The sequence below is a fragment of the Ammospiza caudacuta genome, chromosome 11, assembly GCF_027887145.1.
Source record: "Ammospiza caudacuta isolate bAmmCau1 chromosome 11, bAmmCau1.pri, whole genome shotgun sequence".
In the NCBI taxonomy this organism is placed as follows: domain Eukaryota; kingdom Metazoa; phylum Chordata; class Aves; order Passeriformes; family Passerellidae; genus Ammospiza; species Ammospiza caudacuta.
In genome coordinates, this window is record NC_080603.1 from 22,495,108 (window position 1) to 22,507,734 (window position 12,627).

A 12,627-nucleotide genomic window follows, 5' to 3' on the forward strand; every position below is an offset into this window, starting at 1 on the left:
ACTGATAATTTTCAACATCCAGCACAGACCCACAGCAGAAACACCTCCTACAGTCATACCCAGACCCTCAACCCTCCTGCTCCCTTAAGAAGGGACGCAAAGGGCTGTTCCAAGTTTAAAAAGAGTAGAAAATTGTGCTTGATGCTGCCCATCTGTGTTTTGTTCCTCCTCAAGGAGAGGGGCTCATCTTTCCCAGGCGCAGTCAGCAGAGGTTTGGCTGTTTCCTGCAGGGGCTCAGCTCCATGGAGCAGCTGTGGCACAGACACAGGCACTGCAGCAAAACCTCTGAGAGCCTGCACAGCCCCTGCAGAAATCCAGCAGCACTTGTCTGAAGTGTGGCCATGAGCTGCAAGGTGTTCATTTTTAAGCTTCTTTATCTAGCAGGCAGTTGAGTTATGAGCCTCTGCTCGTGTCTGGAGGCACACACTTGCCTTAGCTCCAAGTTCCCTGTGAAATTGCACCTGTGGCATCTTTCAAAGGCAAAAATTGCCATCTGTGTGTGGTGGATCACTCCCTGGCACATGCCTGTTATTATGGACTGATGGCATTCTTGTACCTAGCCACGAGAGGCTGGCCTTGCCTCTGCTGGATGCTGGAGCCACCAGAGCAGCCTGGATTTCCATTCCCACCCTGAACAGCAATCCTTGTAGCTGGGAGTTGATAAATTAATATCCCTGGATAGATATTCAACTACAAGAAAAACAATTTGAAGCAAAATTCTCACCTGAAGGAACAAGAGCACTGATAAAGCGAAGAAAACATTTAAATTATTTCAAATATTTGCATTTGTGTGAGACAGTAGAAGCAATTTGAGAGGGGATGAAGAACAAAATTGCACTTATCACACAAGGGACAATTTTTTAAAAACCTAACAAAACCTGTAAAGAAGCAAGAAAAAATAAATTCATAAATGAAAGGATTATGACATTGAAGTAAATGATAAATGAATTAGGGACAGCAAATTGCACCTAGCAATAGTCCATACAGCAACAACAACTCAATAAAAAACAGAGAGATTCTAGTTTTAAAATGAAATTGAAATGCAGAATGGAGCCAGGACAAGTATGAATTCAACAAAGGGGAATTCACATGCAGTATTACAATACAGTGTAAATTCTAGTAACCAACGAGCCCTTTTAGACTTCAGATAAACCGTATTTTTGAAAAAGTATTACTTGTATTAAAAAAAAAAATCATCTCAGATATGTCGTTATTATCAGTATTGTATTAAATTTTATGTTTCTTCTTCTGTCAAACACAGCAAAATCTGTGAGTGTTTTCATGTTTCCGTGGTGTATCTCAGAAGTACAGCTGGGAGTGCTTTTCCAGAGAAATCTCTTTTCATGAATTTAACCCTGCTCTTTCCTCCTGGACAAGGCAAAAGGAAAATGCCCCAAAAGGTTCCTGGCTGCAGCAATAAAGGTTGTATTTCTTGCTGGTTCTGGTCAGCCTTCAGAGAATCAAGATACTCAAAATAGCCTATAAGAAAGAAAAAAAAACAAACTAAAACAAAACAAACTCAAAGCCCAAATCCCAGCATCCAAACCCTGGCTTGTTATTTGTCTTCTATTACATTTTCAGCTCTTAGAGAGCGAAGAGGAAACCAATGGTTCCTGTAATCTTCATCTTCTGTGAAGAGCAGGGTACCCTTATTCCAGTTAATAACTGGGGAGAGACAAATATATTTATGGCAAATGGGTGGATGTTAAAGAGAAAATCAGCATGTGATCGAACAAGGGAATCTCTACTAGCTGACCAAGAGTAATTGGTTTTGGGTGTTATTTACCATAGTGAAGGTCCCACTTTTCACTTTTCATGAAATTGCTCTAGACTTCTATGCAAATAAGAGCAAAATTTATTCATTAGTTCAGCTGAATATCACCTCTGTGTAGGAGAAACCTTATGAAATGTAGAAAAACCAACACTATACAACCATATATTTGTCACCAATCAGTGAAATATTGCATGGCTTTTTCTGAAAATGCATGTGGTGTCAGATGAACCACGCATTATTTCTGAAACCCTTTGTATAGATTTAATTGCCTAAAATTACTGCTGAAGTTGTTTCTACAAACCAGTGGATGAAACAGGTACACTGTACACCTCACCCTCCCAAACTGCCTCGGGCCACAAGGTTCTGCCCTACTCCTCATTTTATTCCAGGGAAGATTTATCAAGTGTATAAATCAAGTGTATTCCACAGGGTCTAGCCCAGAATTGCTTTGCAGTCCCAGAATTTCCTTTTCTATCCTTCTCACCCAGGAGGTCCAGTGAGGCTCCCTGAGTTCCTCACTAGCTGAACAAAATCACTAGATGAAATCTTTTTCCTTCCTTTGTATTTTTAATAATGCAATTGAAGTGTTACCAGCTCATAGAGTCTTTCACCAGCCTCTTTTTAACTGAGCTCTGGTATTATCACATCTGAGTGCCAGCAGTATCAACTTCCATTTGAAAAAAAGGTTGCTGTCTGTTATAGCTGTAAAGCAAAAAAACCTGGGTATCCCGATAGCCTCAAAAACTCCAATTTTTTTTTAAATGGCATCATTATAAAGCTCAACTCACAGATGCTGTTGCCTTGCTGACATTGAGAGGGAAAAATTCAGATGACAGAGAAAATCTGTCCTGAATTTATAGCAACGTGTGGCCCAGTTGTCTGTCTCTTCCCTTCCAGAATGGAGAAGAACAGAGCAGACTTCCAACTGCTGTAAAGTGTCATTGTCTTTGACATATAGGTCAACATATAGATTTGAGGATCAGGAAGAACTGAATGTTCCTTTCTATATATAGACTTTAACATAAAAGTTACTACAGCATGCTAAGGCTGCAAACTGGTACTTTTCTTTGCATCCATGTAACCTCAGGGTTTGGTTTTTTTTAATATATCAGACTTTTTTTCCCCTGAATTTTGGCCTTACACGCAAATATCCATAAGCATATTGAAAAGCACGTTTTAAAGCCTGGAAGTGCTCATAAATCAGTAGAGTGATACTTGTAATAATTTCTGTGAGCGGGTGTTCCTGTGCATGGGAAGATATGCAAAACTGGACAGTGAGATGAGCCGTGATGAACATTAAAGGTCCAGAAGCAGATCGATGGCTGGTGTCAATTGCCAGGGCTTCATTGATTCCAATGGTCCCACAATAAATCCTAATTCAGCTGGAGCTGAAAACATTGTCATCATCTTATCAGCTGCTCTGTGACACTGGAGAATGCAGAATGAGGGGCAGGCCTTACCTCCACACCTCTGAGTGGTGCCAAAAGGGAAAATTCCCTCGTTAGTCTCATGCTTTGAAATCTCCTTTATTGGCTGCATGTGGCTGTGCATGTGCAGACAGATGCATATGTACACAAGAAGGCATTTTCTGAGACAAATACACAGCTTCTACTGCTGTGATGGTACTTTTATCTTCAATTGAAAACAAAATAAATTTCAAGAGACTGTATAAAATTTGCTTGTACAAATTTGTTGCGCTTCTATGAGGTTTTTCATTCATCCCAGTAGCAAAGGGTCATGAAACTCAGGTTTTAATCCATGATTTACATACAATACTCAAATTCTTTTTCAAAACTAAAGCTTATTACAGAAATTATAGTTTCCCAGGAGTACAAATTACTGAGAATTATAATATCAACAAAAAGGAACGAAGCCAGGTTGCATATAAAAATCTACACCTCCTAGGTGGCTCTCAACAGGTTTTTTTCTAAACATTTTCCACCAGATAAAGTTCATTATCTTGTTCTAACAATTTCCCATTTCACAAAGTTAAGGTTTTACTGAACCTGTATATAAGAAATTGATTATACAGTGGCATGAACAGAACCTGAGAAAAGGGACTTTGTGCATGGCTGGTGATGAACTCATCGATTCTGCTGCAAAGTTCTCTTGAACACCTTATCAAATGCTGCTAATTTTCTGGTCTGCATACAAATGTATTGATGTGCCAGAATGTAATCAAATAAGAATGTTTAGAGTAAAAGTTCATTTGCCATGTTTCATATTGTTCATATTTACTTGGAGGCTTCAGGAGGGCATCTTAATCTTATAGTGTTATTATTTCAAATAGAAAAGGAGATTTTTAATGTTATTTGGAGAAAGTCTCTTAGCTTGCAGACTGAGGGGGGAAAAAAAACCAACCAGAACTGCTGCAACAGATATTTTGACAAAAGCTTTGAATGAAAAATAACAAAACCTCTGAAGGGAATTTCCCATTAATCTAATTTATTTGGAAGCACATTTTCACAATAATAATTAAATTATCTAACGTTCGCTTACATTAAAAAGCGACCATCTGTAACTGTTCAGTACTAGAAAAAAGGCGGGGGGAAAGGCCAATGTTTTAAACTAACATCACAGGGAAAAAGCAACAACTTCCAAACATCAAAGGAATACCATGATGTTTGACAGCTTCCTGTGAAGTCAGCTGTTTCATCTCCTAGTGAAGTTGGCAACAGAAATTCCAGCATCTTCTGTGCAGTGGTGTCTTTAAAACTGTAACATGTTTATTTGTTAGACCTCTATTCATCCAGGGGGTGTGAGCAACAAAAACATCCAATAATTAAAGACTTGTGACACAGGAATCCATGTTTAGTACAGACAACAAAAATAACAACTGCATTTTCCTATGGAGGATTTTATCCGGGAGGTTCATCCGTGCCTTGCAAGTCGTCCGTGGGAGGAGGACACCAGGTACAACCAACTGAGATACCATTGAGCAAAATGCGTTTTTTATCGGTTTTATTTCTCCTAGAAATGTCAGCACAGCACATTATATTGCCTGTAATTTCAATAGATAAACGAGACAATGATTCCATTGTTATTTTTTTTTTCTCAAAATGGTAGAATACATTTTCTTAAAAAGGTCTGCAAACATATTTACAAAAGTGTGAAATCAATAAATGCAGGCTCTTTATATTTTTACTGAACTTCCAAAGACTGACTGATATCCTAATTTTATTGGAAATCTGGTCCAAGGATGATACAAGAAATTAAATATCACACTCAATTTTGCTTTTGTGTATGCTACCATGATAAACAAATCAAATAGATAAAATATCTTGAAAATAACAAACTTATATATCCATGAAGCACATGAAGATATTCCAAAACCATTTCTTATCTTTTCATTTCAGCTTTAAAACATCTCTTGCTCTTTCTCAATGTTATGTTAAAACGTGGGACACCATCTTACTTTTGGAAAGCCAGCTGCTGTAATGTCAGTATAAAGTAGCCACTAAAATATCATTCACAGTATCTGCATCACAGGAATGGACTTTTTTTTTTTCCCCCCAAACAGGAGTGACAAAATTTGTGTTGTTGCCTTCATCTTTCACATTTTAAATACTATTGGCTGACAGAAATAAAGTGTAGTGTCATGCTTGCTTTACCTAAATCATTTATTTTGTAACTAATAAAAGTAAACAATTACCAGATACTGTATATATAGAGATATATAGATATATGGCCACAAAGAAACTATAGTAGAAAGTTATTTTGGTTTTGATAAAGTTAAGAAAAGCACATAAAATCATATTTCATTAATATCTTGTTTTATGGCCATCAATATTTTTGTATTTTTTTTTCTTTTGTTTCATCAACATAGCAAAATACAATCTTCTTATTAAACAATAATTATCAGATGGCAGACAATTCTTTTTATTGGTTTACATTGGCAGGTCACAGTCTAAAAGCACAACCACATCAGGCAGAAATTGCACACAGACCGCCCTGGATTTTGAAGACTAATTTTTATGCTTCTACAAAAAGACCTTGATTTAAAACTGGGGACTGTAACAAGTACTAAGTGCATGTCTGGGTTTTTGGTTTTGTTTTTGGGTGTTTTTTTGGTTTTTTTGTTAAATAGGAATGTAAAATAACTGAAATTGCAGTATTTCTTTTGGCTTCAGCTTTATTTTTAATGTCTATGCTCGATGTTACCAAACATACTTTAAACTTCGTAGCAATCTTTTATAATAAAAGTTCAATCACCCAAAAAAGCCCAGGTGATTTTTTTTGTTCTCATCATGGAATATTGCAGATTTATTTCAATTTGGCCTGTTCCTTGCCTTTTTTTTTTTTTTTTTTTTTTGGTGTCAATATTGTATTTTTAACTCATTTCTGAAATCTGGAGGAGATTTACATGTGATGACAGTCACAATGTCAATATTTCTGTAAGAAATAGCTGTGATGGGGCTGGCCTATAAATATGCAGTTTTATTAATTGTAGAAGGCACCCTCATGTCTTCAAAAACCAGACTGGTCTTAAGATATTACTCTTTATTTGAGACAGTTACCATTACTTCATTAAAAAATGACAAAACAGCAATAAACATTTTAGCTCTTTAATGAGCAAAGATCAGGTCTCTTAACATTGGAATAATATTCGTTATCCAGATTATCTTTATTTCACTCAGTGACCAGTAATATGGCCAAGAAATACAAAGTAATTTTCCATCAAGTAGTATACAATTTTTGTGTGTAATAAGCTTTCATTCTTGAAAAAGAGTAACTGAAAAGAAATGTTTCTGTTACTGCAGTTAGTTTGTCAGAGAAAGTTCTTCGCATTATCTTACAAACTATCAAAATTGCTAGTAATTTGAAAAAATGTAAAAAAAAATCACATAACTTTAGTCTAATAGAAATATAGTACAGGTAAGAGAGAAAGTATTTATCAGGGATGTGCTCTTAAGTCCATCTCAATTATTTCTTTTATATAAATGTACATCTGATTACATATACAAACGTTTTGAAAGGACCATGGTATAGAATTACTGGAAAGCAACAGGGGAATGAAAAATTTCTTGTGATTTTAGAACATTCACTTCAAATCACACAAACATATGTAGTATCCAGATTTTTAAATTTCCAGTTGTTGGCTCTCTCCCCTTTCTCATATACCCTCTTTTTCTACACTCTTGCCATCTGGTCTAGAGAATTAATTGGAATGACAAAGCTAATGTATAGCAAAAAGGGAATTAACATTATATTAACGTATTATAAGTAAACTTTGTAACATGCAACATGAGTTGAAACAATAAACTGAAAGGTGTAATCAGAGCAGTAATACTGGGGCAATTTTAAATGGCAAAATGTCATTGCAATTAAATTTTTGGACACACTTTACCTCATAAATTTGAACAAAATACTCTGAAACTAAATCACAGCAAATTATAAATCCTTCATCAAAGGAGATTCCATTAAAGTTATAGTTGATTCAAAGTCAGAAATTATTTAGGTGGAAAGGAAAAAGAACATTAATAGTATACATTTTTTTGTCTGGGATTCATATCAGCGAGGGTCCACCACTGTATACCTAGAATGCCATCAATACCTTTAAGAACTGTTGCAATCCCTTCTTTTTCAGAAGCTACCATGAAATATTTTACTGTGATTACTTTTGCCCCTTTAAAAAACTTCTTTAGGTTGTGCCAATTGATGGAGAAAGCTTCTATTAAAAACTCCAATGGGATGAGAAGAATTTTAATTACGGCTTAATCAGCAGCACAGCCACCAAGCATATAAATTATCATGCACATCGTGCTAAAAATATCCAGTTTCCTTTATTCCCACAACTTTTATACTGACAGCACTTATGTGATAATGTTGTACCTGCCAGGCTGTAAAACTTCTCTGACTGGCAGATTTCAGCATGAGCCCCTTTCTAAGGCCTTAACAGCATTGGTGCTTTGTGTACTTATTCAAATATGTAAATATGGTCTACACAAGAAAACAGGTCCAAATAAAAATTGGTGAAAATTATCTGACATTCCATTAGTGTGTCCCTTGTGCATATTTATAGGTTTTTAAAATTTTCAGTCATAGTTCTTTCCTGTTTGTGTTGCACATGCCTAATTCCATTATGTAACTTAAATCTTCAAAAAATTAATACTTGAATGTGAATGAAAAAGTATCATTCAGGACAACTGCTTCAAGCAATTGCAAACAGTTGGGTTTTTTGTTTTTTGTTTCTTTTTTTAGTTTGTTTTGTTTGTTTCTTAAGTTCATTTGATATATGTACAATTCATTTTTTTCAAAACCCCCAATGTTCTTGATATGTATATTCACATAATATTCCTCCATATTTAAATAGTAAGAGTCTTGTAGGTTGAAAGCCAAGTAATCTTCAGTAATATCACCTACTGTAATCCATCAAAAAAATAAAAGTTTGTTTCGTCTTGTCTGGCTATACCCTGGTTGTTGAGTGTGAATGGGGGTGGGGATGAGGATGGGGCAGAGTATTGTTCTGTCCTCCAGTAAATGTGTTGAATGTGTGTAGGGGCTGAATCCCTGGTATAGTGTTGGGGATCATTGTGATGGTGTTGGGTGTCATTAAGGGGATATCATCAGGAGACCTCCTCATAGCTAGCGTGTAGTCTGGGGGACAGGCGGTCCTGAGAACCACCTCATGTGGATGGATGGACTCACATTCATGATCCAAGTCAGTGTGCTTCATTTGGAGGGACATTATCTCCTCTTCTTGTGCATGGGTGAGATCATTGGTAGTGGTACGTTGTGGGCTACATCTCCTGTGGACATCATGTCTCCTCTTGTCCTTTTTGTAGTACAACGCTGCAAAGGCCAAAATGTTCAGGAACAGCAAAGATGCACCAACTGCGATAGTAACGCTCAACTCTGTTGAGTAGTCCCTTTGATCCACTGAAAATGGGCTTGGCTGCTGTTTGGGATCGTCTTGTTTGGCTGTAGGAAAGGCTGAAGTAACTGAAACAGAATTTTTCCTTGTGGGTCTGAAAGTATTATCAGTCGATGGCACTTTAGTTGTGGTAGAGGTATACTGTGAAATGTCGTTAAGATTGTGCAGATGAGGTACCAGTTCCAACCAAAGGTTCACTTTATTGGCCCTATAGTGTTCTTTGACTCGTGGTTTTAATCCAATGTGAAGATACAGTTGGTCTTTCTGAGAATATCTGGTCCATGCTACTTCTTCAAAACGATTTGGTTTTGTGTGGATGAATTTTGTGTCTTGCGGCACTGGTTGATTTGGGTCTCTGAAAGAAAAAGATATCGCCAATGTTACAAAGCATTTCAAATGGAATTGTAAAATTAACATAATTAAGATTTCATACTAAACGTTTAAGACTGCCTTTGGATGGAGCAGAGTGCTATCCCCTAAAATTAGAGGCCTTAATAATATTGATTAGAAACAGCATTATGCAAAAGAACCCTTCTTTTACACAGACTTCAGCAACTTCCCTGGTTCTCAAAATATTGGTGTCTCACAGTGAAATCTTTCGCTGCTGAGGGAAGATTGCCTGGGGTGTGGTGATGTGGCCAAATGTCTGTGAGACACCACAGAGAACATAAGATTTTTTTCCTGTTTTTAGCAGCATAAAGTTCATACAGCTCTGCATTTCTGTTCCTGTGAATCATCTGTGGCCTTCCAGAGGGGAAGGATCATGGCAGAGCACAACTCACTGCAATGCATAATCAAAAATAAGTAGGCAAATGTAACAAAGGTTTTTGAACTCCAGTGAAAAAAAAGAACTAATGAAAATGGCAAAACTTTCCAAGTTTAAAGCCACATTTTTATGGTCAGAAGTGAGAATTTAAGACAAAATATGCTACTAAAATAAGCTGTATTATATTCGAAGCAATATTTATGTAATTTTCTATCTCATGGAATGAAAGTATCAGTGGTAGGGTAAAGGCAGGTACTAATGCAGCTGATTTAAACTCTACATATATGTTAAATGCTTAGTTTTACACTTTTTTCCATAGTTTCCTTAATTAGTTTTGTTTATATTTTAAAATTTCCTCGCAGAAAGTCTGCAAAGATATTTTTCCCCTCTTTTTCCAAAAACATGTAAGTGAGCCAAGGGACATTACAGTAAACATAAATATCCAACTCAATTCCTAATCTTCTATTCATCCTACAAGTATAGAGGAACTCCCAAGGGAAATAACAAATGGAAAGCACCATTCCATCCAAAGTTTGCCTACAAGACCATTCATTATCAGGTACTCACCCAGTCTTTGCAAAGTTTGTCCAGTACGTCATCACCACTGCACTTAGCATGACATCATTTTTGGAGAAATTACAAGGAAATAACTCAGTAGGACCAATCATGGGGATTCCTAGTACGTAAGGAACCTCATCTCCATGGGCTGCATCTGCCCATGCAGGTACCTGATCTGTCTGGCAATGATGGTAGAAGGCATAGAAGTACGTAGGCGATCCAAAATTCGAGTGAAGATCAGCTGTGGCCACTGCTGGAGCAACCCACTGGTGATCAGTGAACAAAGCCAGCAGTGTTTTCCTTCTGGTCTCGGGGTTGTGCCGGTCTGCCCAGTCTGTGTACATAAATTTAATAGTTTCCCTCAAGATATCTTTCCCTTCGGGGTATCCGTATAAGTTATCGACGAAATTAGAAACCGCAAAGTCAAAATCGCTGGCTGATATGCCGTCTTCACTATCCACAATGTTTTCAACAAACTTCAGCCCTTCCCCTTGGTTAACTCCCAGCATGATGTCATAGTTGAGGAACTCCCCCTGCTCCATCAGGATCTGAGGGTCGTCTGGTATCACGTCGCCGTCGATGACTGGTCCAAAGGCTATGTGGTATCTTGCTGGTTGGATATCCTGGTCGACAAGTTCTCTGTAAGGCTTCTTCTGCAGACATTCCACCAGTTCTACAGTGTCTGACATGTTGCAACCAACTTTTGTAGCCAACATCCTGGCGTATTTTGCGGGCTGAAAGCTAACCGCCCAGCTGGAGAGAGCTGTTCCACTTTGAGCTATTGCTCTTTGAAAAAGTCCTGTGGGAGAAATATTTGAAAACTACTGAAGCGACCTTGAAGCAGCCACAGACTTTGAAAGATTCAAAGGAGTTCTTTGAAACAATAGAAAACTTTAACAGAAGAGATACCTGAATCTTAATAGTACTTAAATATAAGGGGTGGTGAGATCTGACTGCTGTTGTACCTACAGGTAATGTGCAAAAAATAAATGCAGTACGTGCTAAAGCAAATGATTCTCCCTCAATGCACTCCAGATTTTCAAAAGAAGCTCAGAAAGAAAAAGGAGTGGCATGACCTTATGTAGGACAACACTATCAGGTTAAAAAAAAAATTCCTAAAATTAAAGCACCATATAGGTTGGAGTAAAAACCATCAAATCTCTGAAATGGGTTGAAGTTTTTGGTATTGTTCAAGCCATCATCAGCATGCATGTATAGAGCTATGTGTGAAATTAATCTATTACACTTTTTAATGTTTTCTTTGGAATTGAACTTGGTTTGACAGGTGCCGTGCTTTTAAATTGTGCATCACTGCAAAAGTTTATATTCTGGAGTAATAGATGAGAAGGTACCAGGCAGCTATTAAATTTATAAGTGTCTAAGTCAAAATCTTTTCTTGTAAGGAGCTTTTTAAAGGCAGGTTTATATTGATCACACTTACATAAAAAGGGAAATTATGTATTTTACACTGTTTAGCTTTGTAATTCAGATATTTAAACATATGTTCAGGTATTCAGTTAAGGGAGAGAGAATGATCTGGCACTGCATATAAACCTGCAGTAAATCTTAAGTCTTCAGTGCATTTAACTTGAATTTATGCTGATTTAAGTATCACTCTGGACCAGGAATTCTACCCAAAGAAATAACAAAATGCATTAAAATTTATGTTTTCCTCTCCCTTCTGTAAGGATTTTTAAAACATGTCCTGGATGATAGCCTCACCCTCTTGTAGTCAGTGAATGAATACAACAATTATTTTGCTATTGGCTTCAATGTAATCAGAACTCCATCCTTGCTTTGATTTCTTGTGCTTCCTTTGTGTTTTTCCACTCCATTTAAGGAGGGTACTTTGGGTTCTGAAAGAGAGAAGTCTGAACCTTGTGTAAAATATTGCTCAGAAACTATATTTAGGCAATTTAGGTGGTATTTAATAGATATTTAGACAGTATTTAGGTAATGATGGCCTTTCTGCTGTTTTGTGAGGAGTTTGATTTTTTTCATTTTCACATAAATTCATTTCAGTATCACAACTTTTGCACAAACTACTGGAAAATATTTTATACTGGACCCTCCCTCCTATAGGTCACTCTGGGTGATACAAAATGGTCTACAGTGTTCAGAAGTTATGCTGATTTAAGATATATGGGTCAAAATTTTTGCTGATGGGCACCTGGAGTCATTCCACCGTCTCTGGTGGAGTCACTTATGAACGGAATGTGGCACCTGGCCTCACCCAGTTCCACCAGGAATCTTTGCTCCAGTGCTTGATGAATAGCTGGATGCTCCCACCAGAGGAACTGGAGTCAGGGCTCTCAGCTTACCTCGGAAATTTATTCCAATTATACACAAGATGGCTTTTGCGTTGATAAGTAACATATTTCTGTTGATAAAAAACCCTCCCTAGCCTCTAAATCAAATCAGAAATGCTTTTACAGCTTCTGTTGCAGCACCAGACTCTGCACACTCAAAAATAAGTTGGAATCTGTTGCTGGCAGGAAACATTTTACAAGCTTCTCAGGAATTTTAAATCATTCAATGATTTAAATCATTGTATTAGGTCCCAGTAAAAAAATTCTTCAAATTGGGTAGATATAGAGACTGAAATGTATAAACTCAGGCCCCTTCTTAAACTTATGAAAACTCATATCCAAGATA

General features: G+C 37.0%; 1 protein-coding gene across 2 annotated transcripts in view; it reads right to left on the bottom strand.

Moving 5' to 3' along the window:
- Positions 1-4,470: 4,470 nt before the first annotated feature.
- Positions 4,471-12,627, bottom strand: part of NLGN1 (neuroligin 1) — a 376,495-nt gene continuing 368,338 nt past the window's right edge. For both annotated transcript variants that reach the window (XM_058811941.1, XM_058811940.1), the window contains 2 exons: positions 9,982-10,771; positions 4,471-9,003 (listed from right to left, as the gene is read on the bottom strand). In XM_058811941.1, the coding sequence (XP_058667924.1) occupies positions 8,181-9,003; positions 9,982-10,771 (1,613 nt within the window). In that variant the 3' untranslated portion in view covers positions 4,471-8,180. The remainder of the gene's footprint in view (positions 9,004-9,981; positions 10,772-12,627) is intronic.